The sequence below is a fragment of the Syngnathoides biaculeatus genome, chromosome 11 (assembly GCF_019802595.1).
Source record: "Syngnathoides biaculeatus isolate LvHL_M chromosome 11, ASM1980259v1, whole genome shotgun sequence".
Classification (NCBI taxonomy): Eukaryota; Metazoa; Chordata; class Actinopteri; order Syngnathiformes; family Syngnathidae; genus Syngnathoides; species Syngnathoides biaculeatus.
The window spans coordinates 19,773,969-19,788,011 of NC_084650.1; the positions used below are offsets into that span (position 1 = coordinate 19,773,969).

Consider the following 14,043-nt stretch of genomic DNA (forward strand, 5'->3'; position numbering starts at 1 on the left):
GTATCGCTAGTTTGTTCCCACTCACGCCGATTATGTAGAACTAAATTGCGGTTATTTTAGCTTTGTATTTGCTTATTTTATTTTTAATTTACAGCTATGTTATATTAATATGTTAAGAAGAAGTTTTAAAATGATGGTTTTTTTTTTCCCCCTATTTTAGTAATATACTGTACTGGTATTCCTTCCCGAATCACACCCGTACATTTTTCTAATGTAAGTGACTGTTGAATTAAATATTTTTTTTTCCTCATTCTTTTCTATATTTTAGGTGAAAAGAGTGATAAGTCTGTCTCCTGACTTTGTGCCCAGTATTTTCACATAATAAGAAGAGGAAACTGTCAGACCTCGATAGGTACAGGCAGCCTCAAATGTCAAGACAACATTTTAGGTATTAATTAAAATATACTTACTCCAGCTTTCAATACTAAGAAATCCGTACTTTCAATTGGTGAAATAACATCTTGCACCCAACCAGCAGGAAAGAAACTGTAGGCTTCTAAACTTTTGTAAGCTTTGAGGGCCTCTCCCGTGCACTTGGATGGGGTGTTGATCAGGTTGTTAAAAATGTCAATGTAACGTAGATGCGGTTTGCGAATGAAATCAATAAAACTAGTAAAATTGTGTAAAGGTGTGCAGTAGGGGTCAATACCGATTGCTTGTATCTTTTCTTTATACCGTTGTGCCATACAGTATCTGATAAAACTGTCGCGTTTAGATCCGACGATGATGAGTTCGCCATGTTAAGTAGGCACGACCTGTACGTCCAAAATGGCGATATAAACAAAAACCACATGGTCAGCGTGACGTCGGTGAAAAGTATCTATGCCTGAGGACTGATTAGAATAAAATGTTGGCGGGGGGGCGGAATGATTCATAAAAATTTGAAACATTTCAGGCCGGAATATTTTTCAAAGCGTTGCATTTATTTTCCAATAGTTGTACAACAAACTGGTAGTAACGTTCCAGACGCTTATCCTCAGCGCGAGGGAAGACACAATGACCAAGGTGTTAGGTCACGGCACGAGGTTGCACGTGGCACACCCGTCTGTCTCGCAGTCGAGAGGTTCTGGGTTCGGATCTCAGCTTCCTGTGCGGAGTTTGCATGTTCTCCCCGTCCTTTCTTGGGATACTCCAGCTTCCTCCCACACTTTTCCCAGTGTCATTATTGCACAAAAGTGCTTTCAAGAGTCAAGTCATTTAAAAACATGCATTGTTAATTGAACACTAAATTATCAAGAACTGTAAATGTAGCTTGTGTGCCTTGTGATTGGGCTGGCGACAACAAAGTGCACCTGCTGCTTCTCTAGGACAGACCATCATGACAAATGTCCTCATCCCAAGAGGCAGCCACGGTCAGATGCTTCGGAGACGTTAGTCCATACTTAAGACGGTTTGGACGTAAGCAGAAGAGAACATTAGCAAATCGGTGGAATGACGATGATGATGATGAGGATGGAGGAAGACAGACCTAAGACAAGGTTGATAGCTGTTGTGAAGGAAGACACGAGGGCGCTTTGCATTAACGAGGACGCAAAGGATAAGCTCACGTGGAAAAAGATGAGGTGCTGTGGCAACCCCGATTGTACAGGTGTCAAATTCAAGGCCCGGGGGGCCAGATGTGACCCGCGGAGGTAAATCATCTGTATCAGCTTCTGTGATTTTTTTTTTTTTTTTAATTCAAATCTGTACCAAAATTTCAAATGGTCATATAAATGATAACATTGAGCTATTATAAGCATTTTTGTGATACCAAACAATAGTTGGGAAAAAAAAACCATCACCCTTGATTTCTGATTCCAAAACCAGTTCATAAATTTTATGCGTTAATATGATGAGGCGGTTTTTATCATTTCACAACCATAACGGCCCTTTGAGGGAAACTGCAAGTACAATGAGGCCGGTGGCAAAAATGAGTTTGACACCCTTGCCCTAGTGGGACAGGCAAATCCCCCCCCCCCCCCAAAAAAAAAGCAATAATTACAAGGTCAGCAGAGCTTATTCGCAATGTCAAAACTCTAACCACATGAAAAACACGTGTAAAATAGTTGCTTTTATTAAATTATGGATGAACAAAATGTCAATAAACAGATGCGCTATCATTTCGCTCCCAAGTCAAGAGTCGCATTCAATGGATGAATCGACATTTCCTCTCTGCCAAACAGGAACTTCCTGCATCAGAGATCTTCAAAAAAAAAGTTAAAATGAATGCTGCCTTGACATAAAAAAATGACAAATGGATTAAATGAAATGTGATTTTTTTTAAACCCTTCATACAGAGAATATTCAGTGCAAAGGAAGAGACGATGGCTGGAGAGAGGCCGCTGTAAGTAAGACTCCCAAGCATTTTCATACTGTATATACAAACAAACTGAAGGGTTGGCACACTCGTGGAGGTGACTACTTAAGTCAACACAGGTGCATGTTTGTACAGCATGACTGATACATTATGTACAAATACATGGTTAATAATAATAATAATAAAAAAAAAAATAACAGGATGGCGAGTTGTGACTCTGGCCCCTCCGTCTACCGACAACAGCAACAACAAGTCCTAAGTGACGTTAGAGCCGTAATTTCACAGGCAAGGGAAAAGGCCAGTCTCAGTGCAAATGCTCCAGCTTGCGGAGCCGTAACGGGTTGGGGAGCGCTTGCTGGGAGGACGGCTCTTCCTCCGCGGCGCGGAACAGCACTCGTCCTCGGTGGTTGAAAAGGTAAAAAGACGGGTGATTCCTCAGCGTGTCAAATGTCCTGCACAAGGACAAAATACAGAATAGATGAAAAGACTTCAAAGGATGCACATGTTGGAAGTTGTGCAAGAGTTTTGGGGAAAACTGCACCTCGCTCAAAAATACAAATGTTGCCCGAGACTTCAGCATCAAACCTACAAACTTCACAGGTAGTTTAGACTTACTGTCTCACGCTACTCAGGAATTTCGAAATGGAACATCTATTTTTATGTGAATTTTCCTGCTGTTCTGTGGCATCTGAACTCTATAGCTCTTGTTTAAATTGAGCTTTAACGGGAACAGTCACTGCTGGTGCATGTAAGGGCACCTCACGCTTGACTGGGGAAACAGTCTAGGACAGGGGTGCCCAGACTTTTTTTTACGCCAAGATCTACTTCTCAAGCATCCAGCCTCTCACGATCGAGGAGGGCGTTTTTTTTTTTTTTTTAGAATGATCAATGATGAAATAGAATGTCCGAGTCACAAAGATCTACCCACTACAAAAATGCAAAACATTTATTTTAAAGTATATTAAGGATTCTTTGTGTAAATGTATATTTGTGTGCCTTGCATAACCGCATGAGCCAATATTACACAACATAATTAAATTTAAACATTTTTTTGTAACTATCTGCGATCACGTTGATCATCACTAAACGCCATACGCATGAAAATGCACACCTGGGCTGTGTCACGTCAGTGGATTCATCCAACTGCAGTGAGAAACACAATATCCGTTGTCCTTCCACACATCAGCCATGGCTTCACACCGCTGTTACAGTTGCAGAGATTTTATTGAAGATAATATTTCCGCCTTATTTTTAAAAGATCATCTTGGAAGGACTTCTTGTTATTAACGATGATGTGCAGAACCCGGAAATGATGCTTCGGCCGGTGGCAGCTTTCACTGCGGTGTGGCCAGTTGGGATTTCAGTTCGTTCACTTTTGTCATTCTCAGCTTGCTTTTCGGCGGAATGTCAGTGTCGGATTTTTCATAAACAGTTCGAAAATGCCGCTTCACTGGCAGATGAGGCAAACGCGCTTCGAAAATTACTTTGTGAAAAACTTGCCCGCCTTCCCAAATGTACATGTTTTTAATCTTTTTCACTACAACATCCATACTCACGTTTGATAAGAATTCTTAAGAAAGAGCTTAAAATATGGGGGAACTCGCCGACTAGCGTATTTTCCTGTACTGTCATTGTTTGCACATAAGTGGTGAGCTAAAGTTAAAAAAAAAAAATATATAGCTGCTGTCTTCATTTTTTTTTTCCTCGTGACGCCGTTGCGATCGACCGAAACTGCCCAGTCGATCGCGATCCATGCATTGAGCACCCCTGGTCTTGGGTATATACAGCCTCCAGTCCAGTCAGCCTGGATAGGCTGCAGCCCACATGTGGAAATAGGAAGGAATCGACAGCATCCTTTGCAGGCAAGGCTGAAGAACATTAAGAGAGTTTAAGACTCAGTGGTCCAACAGCAACCACTTCCAAAAATGGGAATGCTTGCACCAGAGCGGTGTCATTCATGTCCCCTTCGCCACGGTAAAATTAAAGTGCAGTGTGAAAAGGAATTGAGTATGGAAAACTTTCACAAACATATCCATTAATCTGCACATCTGGAAAATAAAACGTGGACAAAAAGGGACAGTGCTGGATAGAGGGAGGAGTGAATGATCTCATATAGAGCTCTATTAAATGAGGTTAAAATAATACTGTACTACTCCTTTGATAAATTGTAATGATGCTTTATGAAGCGCATGTATATTAAATTGTCCAGTTGCAAAGGACACACTGATTTGTTCATGTGTATGAAACATACTTGTTCTTGAGCTCTGACGAGGCGTCCATGTCTTTGAACTCCCCAGCAATGTGGACAATGCCATAGCAGGTCATGACGAACGACAATAAGGTCTGAAGCACAATCTGGAACACAAGCGAACGGAGAGTTTGTCAAAAACTTCTGAAGTGCGACAACGGGGAGATTAACTGTGGGAGAATGAATGAATGAGACTCACGTCGATTGGCAAGTTTTCGTTTTCTTTCTCTGTAAGTCGCATGTATGAGCGATCTGAAGGAGGAAGAACATTACTTTAAAGAAAGTATTGGACTCAATATATGAACACTTGCACACTCAAGACGATGTGGTGAAATGCACAGTACAGTTGGAAGGCTATCATCCCCGCACGAGCTCGTTTGAGCCGAGTTAGCATCTTGCAAGCTAGCCGTGGCCCCCACAAGCAGGCCTCGCGAGCAACCGCTAATCGAATCCCCGCTTTCCGAACCACTCTCCCGTATGACAACTCCACTGGGACGCGCGTCACAAAAAAAAAAAAAAAATAAACTCACGTTGTGCCGCCGAGAAAGCTGCGTGTGCTAAGGCAAACAATCCAACGCCGACGACGCCTTTCCAAAACGACGAAGCCATTTTCTATGGGACAACCGTGAACTCTGTGCAGCGTCGCAAAGCAAAACGATGTCGTAAAAAGGTGCGCCGCGACAGACTCACAACGAAATATTCAAATGTATTGCATACAAAAGAGACGTACTTAAATGCGTTTTCATGAAACAGTTCTTAAAGATAAAGCGCAAATATATTGTATCTAAAAATGAACAGTACTGTACTTAGACTTATTATTTCGCTGACCGCCACAGGAGCCTGACACATATGACACGCTCTAATTATTAACACTTTATTGGAGGGTAAATGCTGTGCAAAAATCTATGGACCCTATTATTTTAAAATTAACCGTCACGACAGTACAAACAAAATGGGGAATACAATCGACGGGTTTTTTCCATTTATTTTTTAATTAATCTTTCTTTTGATAACCTCATTTTTTCGTACTCCCGTTTGGTAGGTGGCAGTAACGTTCCCAATATCTAACTACAAGTAAATACCAAAGAAGAAGAAGGAATACCCAGTGCAGCCATCACATTTTCCGGTTACAGATTTTTAGATTAACAAACTCACTATTTGTTGTTATATAAACAAAAGACCAAAATGGCAGAGGTCATTCAAAAGAAACTAAACACCGAGTTAGAAAAATATACTCAAATGCAAAAAGGTACGTGTTGAGTGACACTGCAAGCTTTCTGCCTGTGTTGACTTGCTAGCTTCCCTTATAAGAATCTAAACGTGTATTCAATGGGATTTTGACTGTACATTCTCGTTTATGATTTTTTAAAAAATGCATTAAAATGTTTTCATGCGTGTTGTGAACTCGGCTGTCTTTGCTGCTTAGATGTCAGCAAGAGCATGGCAGCCAGGCAGAAGCTGGAGACGCAGCTCGCAGAGAATAATATCGTCAAAGAGGTGATGTTACCCAAAAAACTATGCTTAGGAGCCTATATTTATCATGCACGTTTTGTAATTCTGCTGCATTTTTTAATGTTTCTAGGAGCTGGATCTTCTAGACAGTGCTAACACGGTGTATAAATTGATTGGACCTGTTTTGGTAAAACAAGACTTGGACGAGGCCAAAGCCACAGTGACGAAAAGGCTAGAATACATCAACGGAGAGATGTGAGTTACTCTTTTGAAGTTCTGTCACCTTTTTTTTTTTTTTTTTTTTACACCCTAGATTGATTGCCAGCCAATCCCAGGGCACATTAAAGACCAGCAAGTATTCAAACTGATGGACAATTTGGTGTCGTTGTTGAACTTAACATGAATGTTTTTGGAAACTGGGAGGAAGGCAAAATACCTGGAGATCACCAACACAGATGCCACACAGGAAGGCTTAAGTCAAGATGAGGACCCTCAGAACTGTCATGCCAACATACTCACCACTTTTTCACCCATCTGGTTCCATTTTTAATTAGATTTTTGAAAGTCAATTATACCATTTACAAAGGCAAACTCGGCCTACTGTACACTCTGCTGTATATTTTTGTTACACGCGAAACAAATCCAGGACGGCAAGGATATGTACTATTGTGAAGGGCTGCTTTAGTGCCTTGCTCAAAGGCATCTCGACAATTGGCGGGAAGCAGACGAGCATGTCTTTGCTGATTGTTTTTTTTTCCTGCAGTGGAGTTCAGACCATGAACCTTTATTTTTTAAGGAAAATGATAAAGTTCTCTATTTCCACAAGTAGTACACAATTTGGACTTTTTTCCCCTCTTTTTTTAAAATCCTCTTTGTTCTTTATGGGATGGCACAGTGGATCAGCTGGAAAGCGTTGGCCTCACAGTTCTGACGTCCCGTGTTCAAACCTGGAGCCGCATGTGTGGGGTTTGCATGTTCTCTCCGTGCCTGCGTACGTTTCATCCGGGCACTCCGGTTTCTTCCCATAGCCCAAAAACATGCAACATTAATTGGAGACTCTAAATTGCCCCAAGGTGTGATTGTGAGTGAGACTGTTTGTCTCCATGTTGCCTGTGATTGGCTGGCAACCAGTTCAGGGTATGCCTGCCTCCTGCCCTTTGACAGCTGGGATAGGCACCGGCACCCCCCGTGACCCTCGTGAGGATAAGCGGCAAAGAAAATGGATGGATGGATGTTCTTTATGGGGCAGCTGATGACTGATTAACATCACATATGGGAATGGGAGCATTCTGACATTTTGGGTTTGAAGCTCTTCTCCAGGCTTCTGTGACATTTGTTTTGTGTTCCCCTTGTGTTGATTTTCTTCAGGTGATCTGGCCTATTTCTGAATTCCAAAATCAAGCATGTTAGGTAAATTGAAGACTTACATTGTCCATAAGTCTAAATGTGGAGCTTGCACCCGTGTTCTCGCCCAAAAAGTATACTTTGACCGGATGTAGCTTACCTAATGAGGACCAACAGTATAGAAATTGGAAGGATGTTATAATAAAACCTTAATATTGCTGGCATTAGGCCAAAACACAGCCAAAAATTCTTTGTCTTTTTGTTTTGTTTGTTCTTGGCAATAATGAGGATTCTCATTTCAAATGTAATCAATTTGCCCTTTTTTTCAATGCATTGACCAAGCTATATAAATACATTTTGGCAATGCAACGTTAATTGCTCAACAAACTTTTTTTCTTCTTTTTCATTTTCTCAAAAGTAATAGCTTTGGGGCATTGGAGAATTATGCCCAACAGCAACTATATGATGACTTTTAATTAGTCACAGATAACAAATAACAAACAGTAGAGTGAACATCTGCTATTAGAGCCACCCTAAAACCATTTGTAATAGCCACAAGATCTCGGCTAAATCTGCGTATGTCTCAACTCCCTTCAACGTATTCCTTGATTCCACTAGATGGCGCCAAAGAACACCATTTTTGCTTTTGCCTGAGCACAAATTTTAAGAGATTTTCTTGCTCCCACAGCTGGGGAAATTCAACAGTTTCAGCAACAAGCGATACAATACAATATTATGAAAAGTACAATTATGATTAAAGCAAGTGTTTTTGATGTACAGAGAATATTGCTAATAAATGGAATTCGAAAGTGGGTTTTTTTGGGGTCTGCGTGTGTGCGCCGTATGGTTATTTGATGGAAGTGAACAGTCCTGTTTAGGAATGAACTTCCTGCACGTAGCGTGTAAAAGTCTGGCACTCAAGGAGCTGTTAAGGGACCCACCGGCGCAGTCCCCTTAATGGATGTCAGCCTTCTGTCCCCCACTTCTTCTTTGGAGTCCATTTGGCGGGCCAGGACAGTGCTAGCATTCTTAACCCGTCTTTTTAACTCTTCCCATGATGGCACCTCCCTGGCACTCAATGACATACAACAACGTTGAGGCCAGCACAGCGTCATAAAAAGTGCTTCAGTTTTTGTTGCGGTGAACACCCAGGTGCCTTAATCAGCCCACTGTATCACTTTCTGAGCCCTGGATTTCCGAAATCACTCACCAATGGACCTTTCCGATGGTGATCTTAAGCTCCCCCCTCTTAACTATGACCCACAAGCTTCCAAAATGGCGACTGAACAGAACATGTCAGAAGTCGATTCTCTATTGTGTATTCCAGGTAATATTGGGGTATGGTTTTTTTTTTTTTTTTTTTTTTTTTGCGCCAAATGCCTCAAGACTTGTCCAAGAGAGTGCTACAAAGAGGTCTCAACTATTTTACACAAAGATATGTACACGGAATTACGATTTTGGACGGAGCAAGACGCAATGTCAGAGTTACTGCGAAATGTTGGCAATCGATGCAAAAAAGTTTGACGCCTCACAAACTTCATATAGAAATCCAACAGGATGAAATAGTGGAATCCTACTTCGCATGTAAAGCAGGGTGAGTACTTTTTACCTGGAAAGATCACGAGTAATTTCATTGTAGTCTTTATAAGTGAGTGGGTGTACTCATTTGACTTGGCTCGTAAACGAACCCGGTGCTCAGTCTTAAAACTCAGATGTGATACAAAAAGGCAAATAGAGATTTCTCTTGTATGACATCGTGCATTTACGTATCACTAACTCTTCGGCATAAAACATTACACACTACTAACAAAGTGAAAGCTCTCCTCCTGCAATGTATAAAGCACTGATAATAATGAAATCAAACTCAGAGAAGATACTTCTCCCTAACTTACCTTCAGACATACAGCCTTGTGTTTGTTGATTTTTGTCTTCATTTAGTTGTACGTGCGGTCTTCCCCGAGCCTTAATCCATCGTAGAAACTTTGTGTTTTAGGCTTTGGAAAATGAATCAAGCGGGCCCCTGGTAACCTAGCAGAATATCTTTCATCAGAATTGCACATTCCCCAAGCGCATCTGAGGACTATTCTCTTTGTAACAATAACTTTTCCAAGCGCACGCTACTGACAACCAGGATTGCTTGTGGGACAACATGGCGGCAGGGGCGTGTCAAGCCAGGGGTTAAGACCATGCTGCCATCTGATTGGCTATTATTGTATGAATGATTGACAGGTCGGAATGGTCCATTCTGTGGTCTTAGGGCCCTTTATACTCCAGCGCTCGTGCGGCCGACAACGCCTGCATTGCATCAAGTGACCGAGGCGTTGCCCCATGTAGCACCTCAGCTAGCTTGCTGCACACGTCAACAAAGGTTGCTGCTCAGATCATGTCTTGTGATTGGTCCGTTTTCGTCACATGTGATTACGAACTCACCGCTCCACATGCCACCGACGCCGCCGCCGCCTTGATCGATTTTACAGCATAATGAAAAGTATCATCTGGTCGTTTAGGTCCATTTGTTCAAGCGGACACTGAACAGAAAAGTGACAAAAGTCCTCCAATCGCGAGGTTATTGGCAGCCGAAAAGAGACTTGAATTCCTCTTGCAAATTATGATTTTTTTTTTTTTTCCCCCCTTCTCTCTCCTTGTCTGATCCAGCCAGCGGTACGACGCGCTCCTGAAAGACTTGGAGAAGAAGTCGGACCAGCACCGGCAGCTTTTGTCCAGTTTACAACAGGAGTTTCAGAAAGCACAAGGCCTCGCCGTCGGGAAAATCTGACCGAACGAAGACGATGGACGCAGCAATACGTACTCATAGAGACAGCCGCACTTCGCCGAATTGGAAGACACCGACGAAATCCACCCGCATCTGTCGTTCGTCTGCAGCTATACTGTCCCAGTTTCTCAGTTTGTAACTAATAATAAACATTTTTTTTTCATGAAACTGATTCAACAGCATTTGCATGTTCTCCTCGTGCCTGCGTGGGTCTTCTCCAGTGTCCTCCCACATCCCTAAAAACATGCAACATTAATTGGACAGTCTAAATTGCCCCTAGCTGTGATTGTGAGTGCAGCTGTTTGTTTTGATGTGTCCTGCGATTGGCTGGCAACCAGTTCAGGGTGTACCTCGCCTCCTGCCCGATGACAGCTGGGATAGGCTCCGGCACTCCCCGCGACCCTCGTGAGGATAAGCGGCAAAAAAGAAAATGGATGGATATATTGGTCCCAGTTTAAGGTCAACTTGTTGAGAAAAGAAATTGTTTATTCAACAACAAAAAAAAAAAATAGAAGCGTAGGCTACAAAAAAAGGGTGCGCTCTGTTAAAGGTGAGTGTTTTTTACGAAATCTTTAAAATGCCAGACTTTCAGCAGTTGGATGTATTTTAGTTTTAAGGGCGTATTGTGCTTTAAATCTGAACCACCTCTCATTCAGCAAAAGGGAAACGTCAGTCTTTGAAATATAAATAAACCACCGATTTGTCAAAGCGAATTTTTTCGAGGCATTCATCCTTTTGGGAGGATGAGAAAGGTGACGTTTTACTCGCACAGCTGCCCGCAATAACGCCACCAGCAGTAACCTCCGAGGGCGATTTGGTGGGGGTCGTTGTCGTTGTCACGCCGGCAGTGCGAAGTTCACCCCTCGGTGCGCACGAGCCCGCGTGGCCTGGCGCGTGGGTGCGAGCGATCCCACGCTGCCGTTTTGACACGCCACCGAGCCAATGTTTGGGAAAATAACACGACCGTATGTCACTGAAGTATTCATCGGTGCTGTATGACCCCCCCCCCCCCCGCCCCCTTTCCTCTTTTTATTGGAGCGATCACGCGTGGGTCAGTTGTACCTTTAGGCTCGACTCAAATTGATGAGTAAATATCGTTCAAAGTGGTTTCCAAAACGGATCAAATCACAGGCACACTTGCATCTTTTCCGGATACCCCCCCTCCCCAACTATACAACCTCGTTAAACTGCCGCCCCCCTCCCCACCCCCCAAAACTGAGCCACTAATCCTCCCGTGCGCTCTTGCGCAGAGCAATAAATGATGTTTCATCTGTTTTTTTTTTTTTTTTTTTTTGGTTTTGTTTTTTTTCAAAGGACGGCTAATCCCATTTTTACCACCGACGCCCCCTTTTCCTGCGGGAGGTTCTAATCCGTCAAGTGAAAGCGAATCCCGGCCGTGCGATCATCCCAGCGGGACTAACACCCGCATTCAGAGAAGCAGACGGCAAGGAAATTGTTGCGCTTTTCAAGTTGGTTGCCCCCGCTGCACAAACACAATCACACCATTTCATACGTTCGCATTACCTTGAAAAAAATGCAATTTTTATTTAAACGTTTTCATCTTCATAGTCATTACAAATCTACCCATAAAATAATACAAATATGGATTATTTCTACTAAATAATTGTATCACTCTACATGCGAAAGTCTTTTGATGAATATAGTTTGCAACTAAGGAAAACCCCCAACGCCCCTGGTGTTTCATTAATATAGAAAAAAACGAACTTTTGGACGAAACTGTAATTTATTGAGATGCTCCTGGGAACGGTCCCGTTTCCACTGTTTTTTTTTTTTTTCCTTCTTCTTCTGACCGGGAGAAGACATTCCACAACCTTTTGTGCGACTGTTTTGTTACCTGGGAATGGGCAGCATGGATGACCCATTAAAATGCGCATTGTAATGTTGATCTCACGGCCCCTTTTTATCTTTGAAAACCAACGACAGTGGTTGCGAGCACACTTAAGGCCCATTTGCATCCGATTTCAAGCGGCCTCGAATTGCTCATCGGTCGTCTGAAAAACGTTAAAACGTAAAAAAAAGTTATCTTGCGATCTTACTATTTGGCTACTCGTGACTTTCAAAACAGTATAGAATACACCCAGTACATTTTTTTTAGTTGCTATATTTATATGGTGGATTTCGTATTGGTTCTAAACTCTTGTCCTGGTATTTTTCTCTAATTCACGTTTACGCAATTGAGAACATATTTTTCAAAAAATAGCCTATAAATATATCAATATATCATAAAAGAAAGCATACACTTACATGTTTAAAATGTCTTGGAGGACACATTATCAAGACATTAAGAATCCACATAACTGTATGCATGTACAATCTTGGCATTAGTGTCTTCTTTTTAGGTAAGTCAAACACCAATATTTTGTCGTCTTTTTAGGAAACAAAGACTACAGACCAAATCAAATGTAACAACTTTGACTGTCTGAACTGTGCTAGATTTTATTTTATTTTTTTACTAAAATTGTACTACGATAAAGCGGCACGGTGGATTAACTGGTAAAGAGTTGACCTCACAGTTCTGAGGACCTGTGTTCAATCCTGGACCTGCCTGTGTGGAGTTTGCATGCTCTCCCCGGACCTGCGTGGGTTTTCTCCGGGCACTTCGGTTTCCTCCCACATCCCAAAAACATGCAACATTAATCGGACACTCTAAATTGCCCCTAGGTGTGATTGAGAGTGTGGCTGTTTGTCTCTATGTGCCCTGCGATTGGCTTTTTAAGACCAAATCAAATCAAATGTTAACACCTTCGACTGTGTGAACTATGCTACATTTTTCCCCCCTAATTCGACTAAAATGCCTTCAACGATCCACTTTTGGGTCCTGACCCACCAGTTGAAAATAACTGATATATAAATGCACATATAAATCAGCATCAAGGTAAATATATTGATATCAAAGGTGTATGCAGTGTGAAACACAAATTTTAAAAAAAAAAAAAACTTTGGTAACGTTCAATTGTTGGCGTTCCGATGGTGCCGACGTTTCGGGTTTACGAACGGTGCACGATGCTCAGGCACCTGCAGACTTAGTCACCGCTCTAATATCCTGTAAGTGATATTCATTTCATTGTTTTATATTTATGTCCTAGACCACAAGTGTCAAACTCAAGGCCCGGGGGCCAGATCTGGCCCGCCACATGATTTTATGTGGCCCGCGAAGTCAAATCTAGAGTGTCAATTTCCATGATTCTTGTAAAAATCTGAACCAAAATTTCAAGTTGTCATATATTATCAATGATTAAGTTGAGATATTACAAGCAGTTTTGTGTTACTGAACATTGATCTTGATTTCTGATTCCAAAACTAGTCCATAAATTGATGATGTAAAGATGACGACTCAATATTTTTGTTTCACAGTCATAATGGCTCTCTGAGGGAAACCAGAACAACAATGAGTTTGACACCCCTGTCCTAGACTGGTCCTCCACACAAATATTCACTTCACGTTAGGTTACCACGCAGCGCCGTAGCGCTCGAATCGATTATTCGATGAATTGACTTTACCACTCCCGATTGGCGTTCAAAGCTTGAAGCGGATTCATCGCCAATCAAGACTTTCTGTTTCCCCGCCGGCTGCTCTCAGCCACGACCAGCGATAGTCGTATCCGTCCAAAATGGTGACAGAACCCGGTTCTACGTGAAGGAAATTAAGATGGTTTAGCCCCATTAGCTTCCGTCTGCGATCGTCCAACCGCGACTCCTGGAGCCGACTACAGCTCGTTCCGTTCGTCGTCAGCATGACAATGGAACTCCGTCGCCAACCGAGGACACCCAGGCCAATTTCGCAAATTCGGGAATCACCCGTATGGGTCCGTCTACGAGCAGGCTTACTTTAAACAGGCTGTGTTCATATCAGGCATTTAATAAAAGGTATCTTTTGCTTCATTTATCATGTCGGTTTTTGTTTTTTGA

The 14,043-nt window shown here is 42.2% G+C and overlaps 2 protein-coding genes across 2 annotated transcripts; one reads left to right on the top strand and one right to left on the bottom strand.

Moving 5' to 3' along the window:
- Positions 1-2,035: 2,035 nt before the first annotated feature.
- Positions 2,036-5,415, bottom strand: mmgt1 (membrane magnesium transporter 1). The gene is made up of 5 exons (XM_061835553.1): positions 5,275-5,415; positions 5,075-5,176; positions 4,744-4,796; positions 4,548-4,651; positions 2,036-2,748 (listed from the first exon to the last, which is right to left on the bottom strand). The coding sequence occupies exons 2-5, from the start codon at positions 5,151-5,153 to the stop codon at positions 2,601-2,603; spliced, it is 384 nt and encodes a 127-aa protein (XP_061691537.1). The 5' UTR covers positions 5,154-5,176; positions 5,275-5,415; the 3' UTR covers positions 2,036-2,600.
- A 130-nt stretch (positions 5,416-5,545) lies between these two features.
- pfdn6 (prefoldin subunit 6) lies at positions 5,546-10,295 on the top strand. The gene is made up of 4 exons (XM_061835554.1): positions 5,546-5,793; positions 5,971-6,041; positions 6,127-6,251; positions 9,996-10,295. The coding sequence occupies exons 1-4, from the start codon at positions 5,730-5,732 to the stop codon at positions 10,114-10,116; spliced, it is 381 nt and encodes a 126-aa protein (XP_061691538.1). The 5' UTR covers positions 5,546-5,729; the 3' UTR covers positions 10,117-10,295.
- Positions 10,296-14,043: the final 3,748 nt, after the last annotated feature.